The following is a 13,035-nucleotide window of genomic DNA, read 5'->3' as shown; positions in this document are numbered from 1 at the left end:
AGCTGTGCTAGACTGGTAGACATAAACAGTTTCACCGAATTAAAGCATGGTCAGGAAAAAAATCGGATAGAACTTCGTAACACCGCCATGAATCAACCCTATGAAATTCCAACTGTTTCTTTTCCTTACCTTTTTTTTAGTTGAATAATTTTTAAAGAACGTTGTCAGCACTTTTCACTGTCGAACAGGTACAAAAGTAAAAAAAAACTGTTCAGTTTGACAACTATTTATGATGTAAAAATGAAATTGTAGTGTTTGTAATCAGACACTTCCTTCAAAACCAGAGGTATGCTACAAGTGGTATACGACTTTTCTGAATACTACGTGAGTGTTTAAATATTAAATTAGTAAAAATTTACTATAATAAATTGCATGGTAGCGCAAAACAACATAATGTATGGCTCAGCGTGGGGTTACATAGCGATGAAATACTGCTTATAGTTAAAGCACTGCACACCTCACTCGAGGTGAGATCATTATTTAACGACATATACATTAATTTAAGGGCAGAAACTGACGAAGAATATCAAATTTCACTTATCTATCCTATGTCTGAAAAAGACTGAAGAAGTCAGATAGCGTGTACAAAAATAAAGAATGATATTGAAAACTTAAGAGGACGTAGGCATGGCTTAGGCATGCAGGCCAACTGAACTCAGGCTAGCAGCACTACATTTTTTAACGCATGTACTATTTCTAGATCACTAACTGAGGAAGGCCATGTCTAAACGGTTAAATTTATAAACGAGAAAGTTTGCGGGTCTTGGGAGAAACGCACGCCTTATTACGGAAGACTATAGAAATGTAACATCTACGAAGAGGAAACAATGTTCAAGAAGCAAACTTTGAGCTGTTGAATCTTCGCATCATCTCCTTCATCTGGTAATGCATCGTCCTCTGAAATGGAGCTGTTTATTAGCCTTAGGTTTTTGTCACTATTTGTAGAAAAGCGAGTCTAATTTTTTAGCCACGTTTTCCTCTATTTTCTTTGATTTTCAGCTTCGAGTTAGAGTGGAAATTTGCCCTAATTGGTCTTAACCAAAACAGTTTTAGTTCTAGCCCCCTATGAAATTTGGCTAAAACTTCTTGAAAAAATCAGTCTCTCTTTTCTTTTGAAAATATATTTCAAACATCTAACATTGTTGCAAAAAAACTGCAAGACGGGAGAAACTCCGTAGAGAACGGTACAGAATAATATTCTTGTTGTGGCGATGCACTAGTTTATTCTTGTCCAGGCCTCATCTGTTTGACCATCTTTCTCATCAGATCCCTGGAAATGCAGCATAAAATGAGGAATACTCGCAGCTTAAAAAAAAATGCGTTTTGGGGGGGGGAGGGTGCGTAGGGGTGGGTGGTAAGTAAGTAGAATCACCAGCGAGCGTAAGGTGTCGAAAGCAATCCAGGATTGTAACGACTCAGTTTGGCTTTGCGATGTTTTCTGATTGGTCAAGAGAAACTCGTGACACTCTCCCAACCCATCAGATGCTATACTGAAACCAGTGGCAACTTGATCATTCTCGTGTTCCTGCAGTTCGGACACTGTTTGCTTTTCTTTGAGTATCAATCGCTCCTCGTGAAATGTATCCATATTCTGATTGGTCGCTGTCATAAATTTTCTTTAAATTCTACAACATTCGAGCGCATGCGCTCCCAATTTGGTTGATGGTAAGAAGGGTAGCCAATATAGGAATCATTTTTACCTTATCTCATTAAGTTTCTCTTCTACCGACTCCCAAGGATTGCGATCTTCACTGAATTCAAGCAGTTCTACAAATGAAAACGGATGGTATCAGAACCTTATTTCAAATGAGGATTTATTCTGCTCCTCAGGGAAAAATAAAAATTGAAAATAATCATAGAAGGCACTGTTCTCTTAAATAGCTACATAGATTCAGCTAATTAAAAACAAGGCTTGTAACGTAAGTGGCCCTTCATACTCCTCCACACAGTCGCAACGTCACATTTGTTTTGTCCCCAATCTCCACTCCTCAGCTGACTTTCAACTGACAATACCATGACATGGTTTGTCTAAATAAGTAGTTTCAGTTATTTCACAACCGACCTTTTGCAAGTTTTATTTCACTGATCCAATCTCCTTCTTTGTAATACTTCACGCGTAAATTCTGCAGAGAGAAAAGCATCTTTAAAAACCTCGTCCGTTCTCTATTCACACTTTTGCGAGTAAGTAGCACATTTGCGTGATCGCACATAGTGTCAATGACAAGAGCAAGTGTGTACTTCTTCACACTCCTTGCGGATTACCTAATGCCTACTTACCAGAAAAGGAAATCTCTCCATGCGCGTGAGCTGTAGAATACGATCCACATCGTACTCCAGGCGAGCGACTTTCTTGGCCTGTATGTATGTCGTACTCATTTGTGCAATGAGAATGTTAAGAAGAATTACAGTCACGGTCCCCATGTAGGCCATCATCAAAACAACTGACAGCCAGCTGCAGGAAAAAATTATCAAAAACTGGAACTAATCTACACGAAACGAATACATAAGAGACTTATCATCCACCACAGCAAATTAGAGATCTAATATCTGGTCTTGGTATCCTTGAACTGGCTTTTAAAACTCAACTCGACGCAGTCGTTACGTGCCAGAGAAGTAAAAGTTAAAAAAAATAGTGCCACCTACTTGAAAGTTGAGTAATCTTCCGTCATTGGATACTGCTCGGACATTGCACGAAATCCGCTCAACAAGACTTCTCCAAAACCACTAAAAGCAAAAATGAAAGTTCAAAATTAGTACGTTGGGTTTTTTGTACTTCGCACGCATTATATTCACCATCTTAGTTTCCGCAGACCGTAAATTGCTTTTGCAAGGGGCGAATAAAGTTTAACTAAATACAAAACCTAGCCAGTAAAGGTGCACATCAAATCAAACAAATTCCAGAGGAAGTTCTCGAATATTTTACTGACTGAAAGGACTAAAAGTTTTGTTTTGTTTTGTTTTCAAAGGAAATTTAAATTCATAGCTTTGAAAACGAGATACACTCAACAGAGACGCACCGAAGTTCTTGGTTATCTCTGTACCCAGAGTAACAGAGCGATAAAGACAAAGCGCCACAGAAGGAGAAAAAGATCACAATAAAAACTGCCAAGGATCTTGTGACGTCGTATAAAACAATGTTCGCCAAGGTTTGTGTGTATAATCCTGTTGTCCTTGAAAAGATACAAAGCTGGGTAAGATACGAGTAATGATTAATTTTAAGTCACATGAAGCAAAGTCCCAACTATCAGAACTAAACCAACCTAGTGGGAGTTAGTTGTTGTAAGTTACCTCGACACACATGAAAACTTAAATATCCTCAGGAAGTTAAACAGGAAGGCCAAAGACGTCACCATCCACTGAGCTTTGTGTTCCTTGTATCGTAACGGCACTATACACAATATCAACAGCAGACCTAACCAGTCAAACAGGGTCATCCACTCCATGAAATAAGAACGCCCCTCTCTGCAAGAAATCAAACAATTCTTAGGGCGTCGCTCCTCTTTTAAACTTTCCTTCAAATGTGGGGTCATTAATCAAAATAAGGGGTCAAACAGGGGGTCTTGATGAGATTACCACAAAAATCCTCACCCCATCTACTTACATTCTTATCTGATTTATTTCCTCACAGATGTAAAACACAACCATAAGTAGGGTGACAATCTCACAAAATCCACGCAGTGAGTCCAGTGCACCGCTATAATGTATGGGGTTCACTTTGGTAGAAGCATGCAGTAGAGAATATGATATGAACAACAAGAAGATGCAAAACAAGGCTGCTTGAAGGCTACAGAAAAGAACAATCAAGGGCATGGAGTTAGAAATTAAAATGAAGATAAGAAACATTAAGTTTTTGGTAACCAGTCTAAATTTTTTTATTAACAACCTTTGAGAAATCAAATGATTTGAACTTTGGACAGTATCATGCATTCACCATGTCCCAAGAAATACTATAACAATACTGAATCACACTTTATAGAAGTGCTTTCACCAGCTGATTATGTTTGTAATAGCACAAATAAACTCAGTAGATCTTTTTTTTCCTTTACTTGAAGGTCCCTCAAAACACAGTTCAACGCCTACGTGAATTATGATAAAGCTACTTGTCATACTTACAACTGTATGAAGCATGCAAACACAACTGGTATACCTGAGAAACAAGTGTCCATAGCTTCTCCATTTTGTTTTTATCAACATTCTGACCACAGGATGCTGCAAAGCCTCCTAAAAATGAAAACTAAGACCTGAGTTCTTCCCAAAACAATGTTGGTAAAGGAGTGAACCAAGATTCAAACTCAAGCAGTAGTATGACTAATATATCAATGTTTCAACTTTTGTCTGAATATCTTTCAATAATACACTACATGCCTTTACATCTATTGCCAAAGAATTATCCTAGTGTTTCATTGTCTTTGATTTAATCTTACCTTGTTGCTGCTCTTTGCAATTGCACATAAACAAGAACTGTCCCTCCAGTTAAAATACTTGTTTTCTATCTGCTTGCGTTCGTCTGAAGCCAAAATCTTTGGGGGTCGTCCACCTTCATCTCCATCCAAAATATGATAGTAAAAATGATAATTTAGTGGATTATCTGAAATCGTATTCCAAACTCCCTCAATTGCCACCCTCTCCTCTTCAGTTTGATAGTTTTCTTGTCGCTGTGGAAGATATGGCCACTGAGGATTCATCATCTGGTCTAATAAAGCCACTACTGTTTTCTGTGAACAACACAAATCATGATATGGATTATTGAAAACAGTTCTATTGAACATGTAAGTTAAATGGTTTAAAAAAAATTAATAAATAATAATAATTATTATTATAATAATAATACCAAGAAGGTAATACTCAATCTGATTTTACCACATAGCTGCATAACAATAATAATAATCATCATAATCTTACAAAAAATTACAATAATTATAACAATGACAGTCATAAAGATGATAATACTGATGATGGTGTTGAAAAAGATGATGATGATTAAAACAATAATATTTTCTGTCCTATGAACATGGCAAATGTGCAAATAAAGTAACTGGCATCTGGGATAGTTACTCCCTCATTTTCTTGAAATACCAGACTCACATATTTAAAGGAATTCTAGATGATTCCAAAACAAAATCAACTTTAAAGTGTTTATTGCAGTAGTGTTACTTACATAACATCTATGACTGGCTTCAGAATAATGAGATTAGGACTGGAGAATGGAGGTCTAACCCTCTCATCCCTCCTTTTTTTCATTTTGCAATCAACTAAAGGAAATGGTTTTCCATGACTTTTGAAGTAAAAATGGTACTTTTGGCTGTAAGTATGTAACTTATTATGCAAATCAAGCTCCAGAATCCACCAGTAGTTTTTCATAGCCCAACATTTCAACTACCAGATCAAAAAGTAAACCTACGGTCCATTTCGATTTTTGTACATAACACAAGCTTACCTTCATGTTAGGATTCTCAATAATTGCACGGAAACTGAAGAAGGACGGTCTAGGATTGGTCATTTTACCTGGTGTCCAGGAAAATAAGTTTTGAATGCTGAAAGAAAAGACAAAATAAATCATTAATTAAAAAGTACTTCAAAGGTTCCAGTGCTCTGTTTCATCATGTTCCTCAAACCAACCAGTCATCATGTGAAAAAAATTGTTTCCATTTATTTATTTCAATAAATGACTACCCAGCACCATAACTATCCATGGATACGACTTTATTTCAAAGCCAACCTTAACTAATGCTGGTGATGTGGGTCTCTACGTCAAAGAAGGGATTCCATTCAATATTCGAGAAGACCTTTGTCTAATTACCAAAGAGTTTGAATCGCTATGGATTGAGATTAAATGTTACCCTTATAAAAATTTAGTGCGTGGTATCCTGTATAGGCACCCAAGTGAGAAACCTGAGGAGTTTACCGAGTACTTTTATCCAACAATAGACAAAATTTCAAAAGAAAAAAGCTGTTTATTTATAGGTGACTTTAACATTAATCTCTTGAACTTTGAAGACTGCCAGTTAACTGAAGAATTTATAAATACAATAAGTTTCCTATGATTTTCTACCAACTATTCTACAGCCTACAAGAATTACTGATCACACAGCAACTTTAATAGATGACATTTTCTTTAATTCTAATGAATTCTTTTCTATTAGTGGTAACCTGGTCTCTGATTTAACAGATCATTTAGCGAATTTTTTATTCCTTAATACTCTATCTTGGGCATCAAACAATGGGACCAGATACACACGTGACTACTCCAATTTTTGTTCAGGAAGATCTCTTACTTGATGTTCAGGCTATTGAATGGAAAAATATATGTTTAAGGAGAATGATGTCAATCAGATATTTGATTCCTTCTACTCTGCAATTACTACTACAATAGATAAACATGCTCCTCTGAAAAAACTAAGTAAAAAAGAAGCTAAATTTCAGTCTAAACCTTGGATCAACAGGGTATTTGAAAGTCTATTAAAACAAAAAATAAGTTATTTAATTGTTATGTAAAAAATAAATCTCAATTTAATCACTCTAGATATGAAATTTACAGGAATAAACTAAAGCATATTCTAAATGTTAGTAATATAAAAAGCTTTATTATGATGAATACTTCTCATACCATGTCAATAATGTAAAAGCTACATAGAGGGGTATTAAGCAATTAATTAGCCTTAAGGGTGGTAAGCTGTCTTTTCCAAGCAGATTAATAGTTGGAGATGACACTCTTACTGATGCCAAAAGTATTGCAAATGCTCTTAACAAGTATTTTTCTTCAATTGGCCCAACATTAGCCAATGCTATACAACCGGGAAATATATCTTTTGTAGAATTCTTGACAACTTCAATATGCAATAGCTTCTTTGTAACACCAGTGGTACCTGTGGAAGGTGAAAATGTCATTTCTAGTCTGAATGCAAGCAAAGCACTGGGGCCTTACAGCATTCCAGTGAAAACTATTGAAAACAGCTTTGAGTTATCCACTATCTTATTTAATTCTTCTGTTTCATTAGGTTTAGTTCCAGATAAACTAAAAATTGATAGAATTATCCCTTTATACAAGAGTGGCAGTCAGATTCTTGTATCTAATTACAGGCCTATCACTTTGTTATCTGTTTTCCATAAAATAATGAAAAAATTAATGTATTATAAGAGAATAATTGAATTTCTTGATAAGCATAATATATTAATTGAGAATCAGTTTGGTTTCCGTAGTGGGCGCTCCACTACCCATGTTTCAATGCTCATTACAGATAAAATTCAAGGGGCCATTAAGAAGCAAAATTATACTCTTGTGGTATATTTTTGGACTTAAGTAAGGCCTTCAATACAGAGTAGATCATAGCATTCTCCTAGCTAAACTTGAACATTATGGTATTCATGGTACAGGAAATGAATGGTCCCAATCATATTTAACTAACCGGCAGCAATTTGTCTCTGTTGATAAATCAGACTCAAACACATTGCATATAACTTGCGGGGGTACCCCAAAAGATCTGTACTTGGCCCTCTTTTGTTTCTAATCCATATCAACGATTTCATAAATTCTTCATCTATTTTTGATTTTCATATAGATAATTCTCTTTGAATGAATAGGGTGTTAGAGTCTTTATCTCTCATCAGTTTCATTCTATAATATAGGTCCAGTGAATCGAATATTAAATTTACCATAGGTTGTTCAAATTTTGGAACATAAAAAGTAGTCCTAGTTGCAAAGCGAGTATTGACATAATGCTTATCTGAAGTCTTAATAAAAAATGAGTAAAAAATCTTTGGTAATTTGCCGATAAAGAATTGGTGCATGAAGAAAAGAGTTTGAAGTTTGATATGATCCTGAAGTTTTAGAAGTTTAAGTTGAAAAAACAAAGGACCTGTATGAGTATCAAAATCAGGGAAGGTAATTAGACAAATCACTTTCGTTTGTATTCTTTGGAATGGTCTAATATTATGATGGTAGGTGTTATCCCAGACTATACAGCAGTATGAAAAAAAGGAAGAATGATGGCATGGTATAATTGAACTAAAATTTTGACATTAACGTAATGCCTAATTTTACAAAGAACACCAATATCTCCAGATATTTTTTTCGAAAGTTGTTGAATATATTCTTTCCAATTAAGATGACTGTCTATGAGAATTCCCAGGTACTTAACACTTTTATGCTCTTTTATTGTTTTGCCATCTATTTCAAATTTCATAGAGTAATTTAATTTTTTCTGACAAGGATGGATTATTACAAAATGTGTTTTATCAATATCAAGAGATAGTTTGTTAGCACAAAGCCATGCATTAATTTCACCGAATTCCTGATTGACAGTTTCCTCAAGATGCTGTAAATCTTTATCAGAATAAAACAGATTGAAGTCATCTGCAAACAGATATTTCATTCATTTGTTTTAAGTTTTACAACTAATTGTTAAGTTTTGGTGTTTCTGTTATTTAGTTATTTCATTTACTTTTTTATTGTATACGTGTTTAAGATTTGTTTGTTCTGTCCTTGATAAGAATTCAAAATGTAAAATGTAAAATGCCTCTTTTCTAACCTTATATATTTATCTTCAATTAATATATGGTGGTCACCCAACTAGTTTAGCTTTTTAGTTATTTTGGGTGACCAGCAACTGTAAGCATTTTTAATTCATTTCTCGTTTAATTTGTAACTAAGGTAATTTTACAGTTCAAATAAACTTTGTTCTTGTCCATGTCCATGTCAATACTAAAAACAGCATTTTGTTAAAATGGTGGGACTTCTAACAAGTTGTTGGAGAGCAACCTCCATTTTTTTCCCAAGCTAAAGTTTTTAGGATATCAATTTTCCTGGAAGTAGATTTTAAAGGTCTTAAAGACTATAATATCCTGCCTTCTTAAATTATACCATGTATAAACATACACGTTTATTTACGAAGTAAATGTTTTTTACCTTCCAGGCGACATAACCTGGATCAAAAATGCTGCAACACTGTCCTTCTCTGCTTCTATTGCCAATTCCACTGGCAACATGGCCCTTTTCTTCACAGGTTCCCTTATATTTTCCATTGTCATGGTAATCATCTCAGGACATTTCCTCACAAGTGTTTTTGTGACATGTAAAAAACCAAGCTCTGCTGCATAGTGCATCAGGGTCTTTCTTTTCTTCTCATATTCATCTTGAAACACTCTATATCTGTTCCCTGAGTTAAGTTCACTCTCTAAAAGAATCTCCAAAAAGCGATTTATCTGCGAAATATATAATCAATAGGATCATAAAAATATGACATTATATAAAATGTTTGAATCCATTCAGGCAGAACAGGATCCCTCCATGTTTGAAATTTGTCAGGTTTTGTGAACCATGATGTTGTGCACTGCACTGATGATTGTTCACGAGTTCATGTAATTTATAATGGTAATTGAACTGAGTGGAGTGCAATTTGGGCTGAAATCATATGTGTGATTTCAAAATCAAATGAGCGCGCAGCGCGAGTTCAATTTAAAATCACAAGTATGATTTCAGACCAAAATTGCATGACACAAGGTTCAATTACCACTTTCTTACATCCATTTTGAAATTGCCCAAATACAGGACTTTGTCAATTCAAATATTTTACTGATGCAGTACTGAGCTGGTTTTTAAACAAAAAGTGGAACCGGAAACGCGTTTACATCTTATTTTGTAGGCTAAACAGAAATACTTTGACATCATGTGTCAAAAACTCAAATGAATAAAGGCTGATAGTTTCGAAAAAAATCTGTTTGGGGCTGCGTCAGTGGGGGTAACGAAATAATTTGGATATATCAACAAGGTTGAAATGGTAAATTGGCCACCGTAACAATTACAAAAACTCAGTCAAGCGTAAAATGATGCGATTTAGAGCAAAAAATGGTGCGATTTGGGAATAAATCGCACTAATTAGAGTCAATCAGATTACAGGGACCACCAGTGATTTCAAAATGGATGTAATAAAATAATAAAACTAAACATCTCAATAAGCTCACGTAATGATCTTCCGCTATGAAGCAAAACTCCCCTTACTAATGGATCTTTTTTGCAACAAAATATTTCCATATGGCTCCTGACGAAAAGAGTTCAGTCACTACCTGATCCACGCTTTAAAAAAAGTTTAATTTCGAGCCCTGAGAAAGAAGGACAAGTTAGTCCATATCTAGTCATACCAGTTGCTCGAGTCCACGAAGTTTCTCAGGATTATCTTTGTACTCTACGGATGTTGGCCACTTTTTCAGCATTAAAAGTGCTGGATCCTCACAGTTCAGTTCTCCACCTTCCTTGTACTTCTGAATCAGTCTTTCAGCCTGGACTTCGTCCATGGCTCTATTCCATGACAACCCTTTGTTCTGCTTTCCATGAACCTTGATAAATGGATCAAGCTAATGATCAGTAAAAGATTTATGATACGGCAAAACGGCATGACGAAAAACTGTAAAATAAAATCGAAAAACTAGTCGTTGCACATATACTTCAAATTCATTACCTCTAACCAAAACTCCTTGTCAAATTCTTCTCTAATGAAATCTTGCTGATAGTCACGACAGAGATCACTTTCATGCTGTCCTCGGTCGTTGACAGTTCTCATTACCTTAGCTAGTGATAATTGATCCTACTTGTTTGTGAAGACACCTTTTTCCCATCGAAAATTTAATTTTGAACATTGTAGTGGATATACCATTGGCCTGACTCTGTGATTAAATAATTTAAATGTACTGATTGTTGTTTCAAGGAGAGCTCTCGACATAAGAAAAAAATTTGTCATTACATACAGAGCTTCTGAACAGAGTGGAGACGGATTGACCACTGGGCGTCACTCGCGCATTCTTTGAATTCCTTGGTAACGAATGTTCAAGTTATGGTCATAAAGAGCAAATTAGGTTTGTTTATTGGTCTTTGCATTGTGTTATAAATAAAAAGACATTGGCATTTTCTGTATAATTTTTTGGCATTATTGAACAATGGAGGCATGCTGATTAATCTCTGTTCAGAGCTACCAGATTTTGATCATACACAATATGCAAAATATTGATCTAGCATCTACATCGCTTCCTTTCTGGACAAGATTAAAAACACACGCGGTATTTGCGTATAAGGTCGATTATGGGAAATCATGGAAATGAAATGGTGAACCCTAGGGTCTTTCTTCTTCCAGTCCGACCATAGGAACAAGATTATTGATGTCACTGCGCGCGCGGGTTGCGCCGGCACATCTTGTATCCAGACCTCGCCCAACAAAGCGCTTGTCACGGTGGAAAACACAGGTAGAAGAGCTAACGGCGAAATACCTGTGGGATCAAACACTGAGTTACTTGCGATGCAGACGACTGCGATGAAGAAATCACTGCATTTGCTTTCCATTTTTCCAATCTTACGCTATAATTGGCTTCACTGATGCAGTTTATTTGGCTTACAAATAAAGAAACGAAGATGATTACTCTCTCTTCATCTAGAACAATAAGAATTATTTCTCAAGTGCCGTAAATAGTCAGAAAGTTCAAGCGCGAAGCTCTTATCATTTTTATCGTTCACATAAAATCAAAATCAAAATCCCTTAGACCCTCCTAGCCCTTTGCACCCAAAAATCAATGTGCGCATTCTCTAGGTGCTGCCAAGGAGAATTTGTTTAAAAATCAAGATCTTCTTCACCTGGGGATTTCATTAATTTTGTGACTTGATTCATCTTTCAAGCTCTCCAAACTCTCGACGTGCTTTGTATATTAATATACAAGCACTGTCGCACGAATCAATTGTTAAATGTAACCTGTCAACGTTGAAGAGACATCTGCTAGACACAACACGCTCAACCTCGTTTAGAGTCACAGCTTTCATAAAATTTCGTTTCGAATAATAATTACTTTTCTCTCGATTCTACACTTTTTGCTTCAATTTAAATCCATCATTTTATTTACCGAAGGGGAAATAGGTGAAAGATGAACCAAAGGATTAATTTTATCGCTAAAAGAAGCAAAACTTGGTCTAATTCTCATATATGAGTTGTCTAAAGTTATTATTCCTATCTGACTGATTATTTGGGATAGCCATAACAGCTGTAACTAAACAACAACATACTGGTCGCGATCAGTTGTTTATTGCAGGAGAAAAAGTTTAATTTCAGTTCGAATTAACATTAAAGGCAATTCCATTGGTAAACAAAAATATATTGTCTATGTTATTGTTTGACAATACGACGAGGGAACTCTTTTTTGAAAGTTATTGAAATGACAAAATAAGCAGTATATTTAAAGATGCTTTCATTTTCCAGGGCCGCTACTCAAGTCTAGGATTATCCCGCTGCATTGTAGTCAATTCTTAACTCCAAAAATATTCGACTACAACGAAAATATATAATGAAATAAGAGTAGAGGACTGGCAGTTAGTCACTCCAAGGTGGTAGACAATCCAAGGTGGTAGACAATCCAAGGTGGTAGACACAAAGCGACCTTTACTTTTGAATAACTTAAAAAGTCGTTCTTGTTTCTTAATTGATTTTTCTTTCCCGCCTTTAAAATACAATTTCAGAAAAACAATAGTTTTGAAGATAGAACTCTGCATGTAACAGCTGGTTATGGTCGACTTTATTTCATATGCTTTATTAGCTTTGTTTCCATTCACAAGTGACTGTAACATCTTCACATACTTATAAGCATACTAAATATTTATTGATAAAAGCAAATTCGAGACCAAAACTGGAAGGGCCCGCTTGGTAATATGGCATCAACGGTAATGGCTTCCTTTTAGAAAAAAAAAATTTAAATTGTTTTATTCTGACAAAGAAATAAATCGAAAGACTCTCTTAAACTACGCATCCGTCGAGATTACATCCAAAACCGCGGCGTTTCTATTGCTGTGAGAAGTGTTTAATGCATGCATATCTCTTGTCCAAGTAAGACCTCTTGCATTTTAGCATGGTGGCATGCAACTGTTTTAGCACGGCAAAAGGACGTGGTTATTGTTACCATAGCCTGTTGTTAAATTGTCCCTTGAGAAATATGGAGTATCAGCAATAGCCAGTCGCGATTGTATCAAGCTTCTTATTTGAAAGAGGTGAAAGGTAGACTTGCTGA

General features: G+C 35.5%; 1 protein-coding gene across 1 annotated transcript; it reads right to left on the bottom strand.

Moving 5' to 3' along the window:
• Positions 1–244: 244 nt before the first annotated feature.
• Positions 245–10,332, bottom strand: LOC148720008 (uncharacterized). Its single transcript, XM_088739536.1, has 13 exons — positions 10,138–10,332; positions 8,906–9,201; positions 5,438–5,534; positions 4,425–4,715; positions 4,148–4,221; positions 3,602–3,784; positions 3,289–3,462; positions 3,018–3,170; positions 2,644–2,724; positions 2,278–2,452; positions 2,063–2,123; positions 1,701–1,767; positions 245–1,270 (listed from the first exon to the last, which is right to left on the bottom strand). The coding sequence occupies exons 1-13, from the start codon at positions 10,288–10,290 to the stop codon at positions 1,222–1,224; spliced, it is 1,854 nt and encodes a 617-aa protein (XP_088595662.1). The 5' UTR covers positions 10,291–10,332; the 3' UTR covers positions 245–1,221.
• Between the last annotated feature and the right edge of the window lie 2,703 nt (positions 10,333–13,035).

The sequence above is a fragment of the Stylophora pistillata genome, chromosome 11, assembly GCF_964205215.1.
Source record: "Stylophora pistillata chromosome 11, jaStyPist1.2, whole genome shotgun sequence".
In the NCBI taxonomy this organism is placed as follows: Eukaryota; Metazoa; Cnidaria; class Anthozoa; order Scleractinia; family Pocilloporidae; genus Stylophora; species Stylophora pistillata.
The sequence above is the reverse complement of the archived record's forward strand: the minus strand, read 5'-3'. Positions and strand labels throughout refer to the sequence as shown.

Excerpts from the sequence above, each read along its gene's own strand:
- LOC148720008 (XM_088739536.1), bottom strand. The coding sequence starts at position 10,290 with ATGGACGAAGTCCAGGCTGAAAGACTGATTCAGAAGTACAAGGAAGGT. Across the intron at positions 3,463-3,601 it reads GAAATAAATCAGATAAGAAT|AGAGGGGCGTTCTTATTTCA; the intron begins GTAAGTAGATGG and ends GATTTCTTGCAG. Across the intron at positions 1,271-1,700 it reads GAGAAACTTAATGAGATAAG|GGATCTGATGAGAAAGATGG; the intron begins GTAAAAATGATT and ends CTGCATTTCCAG.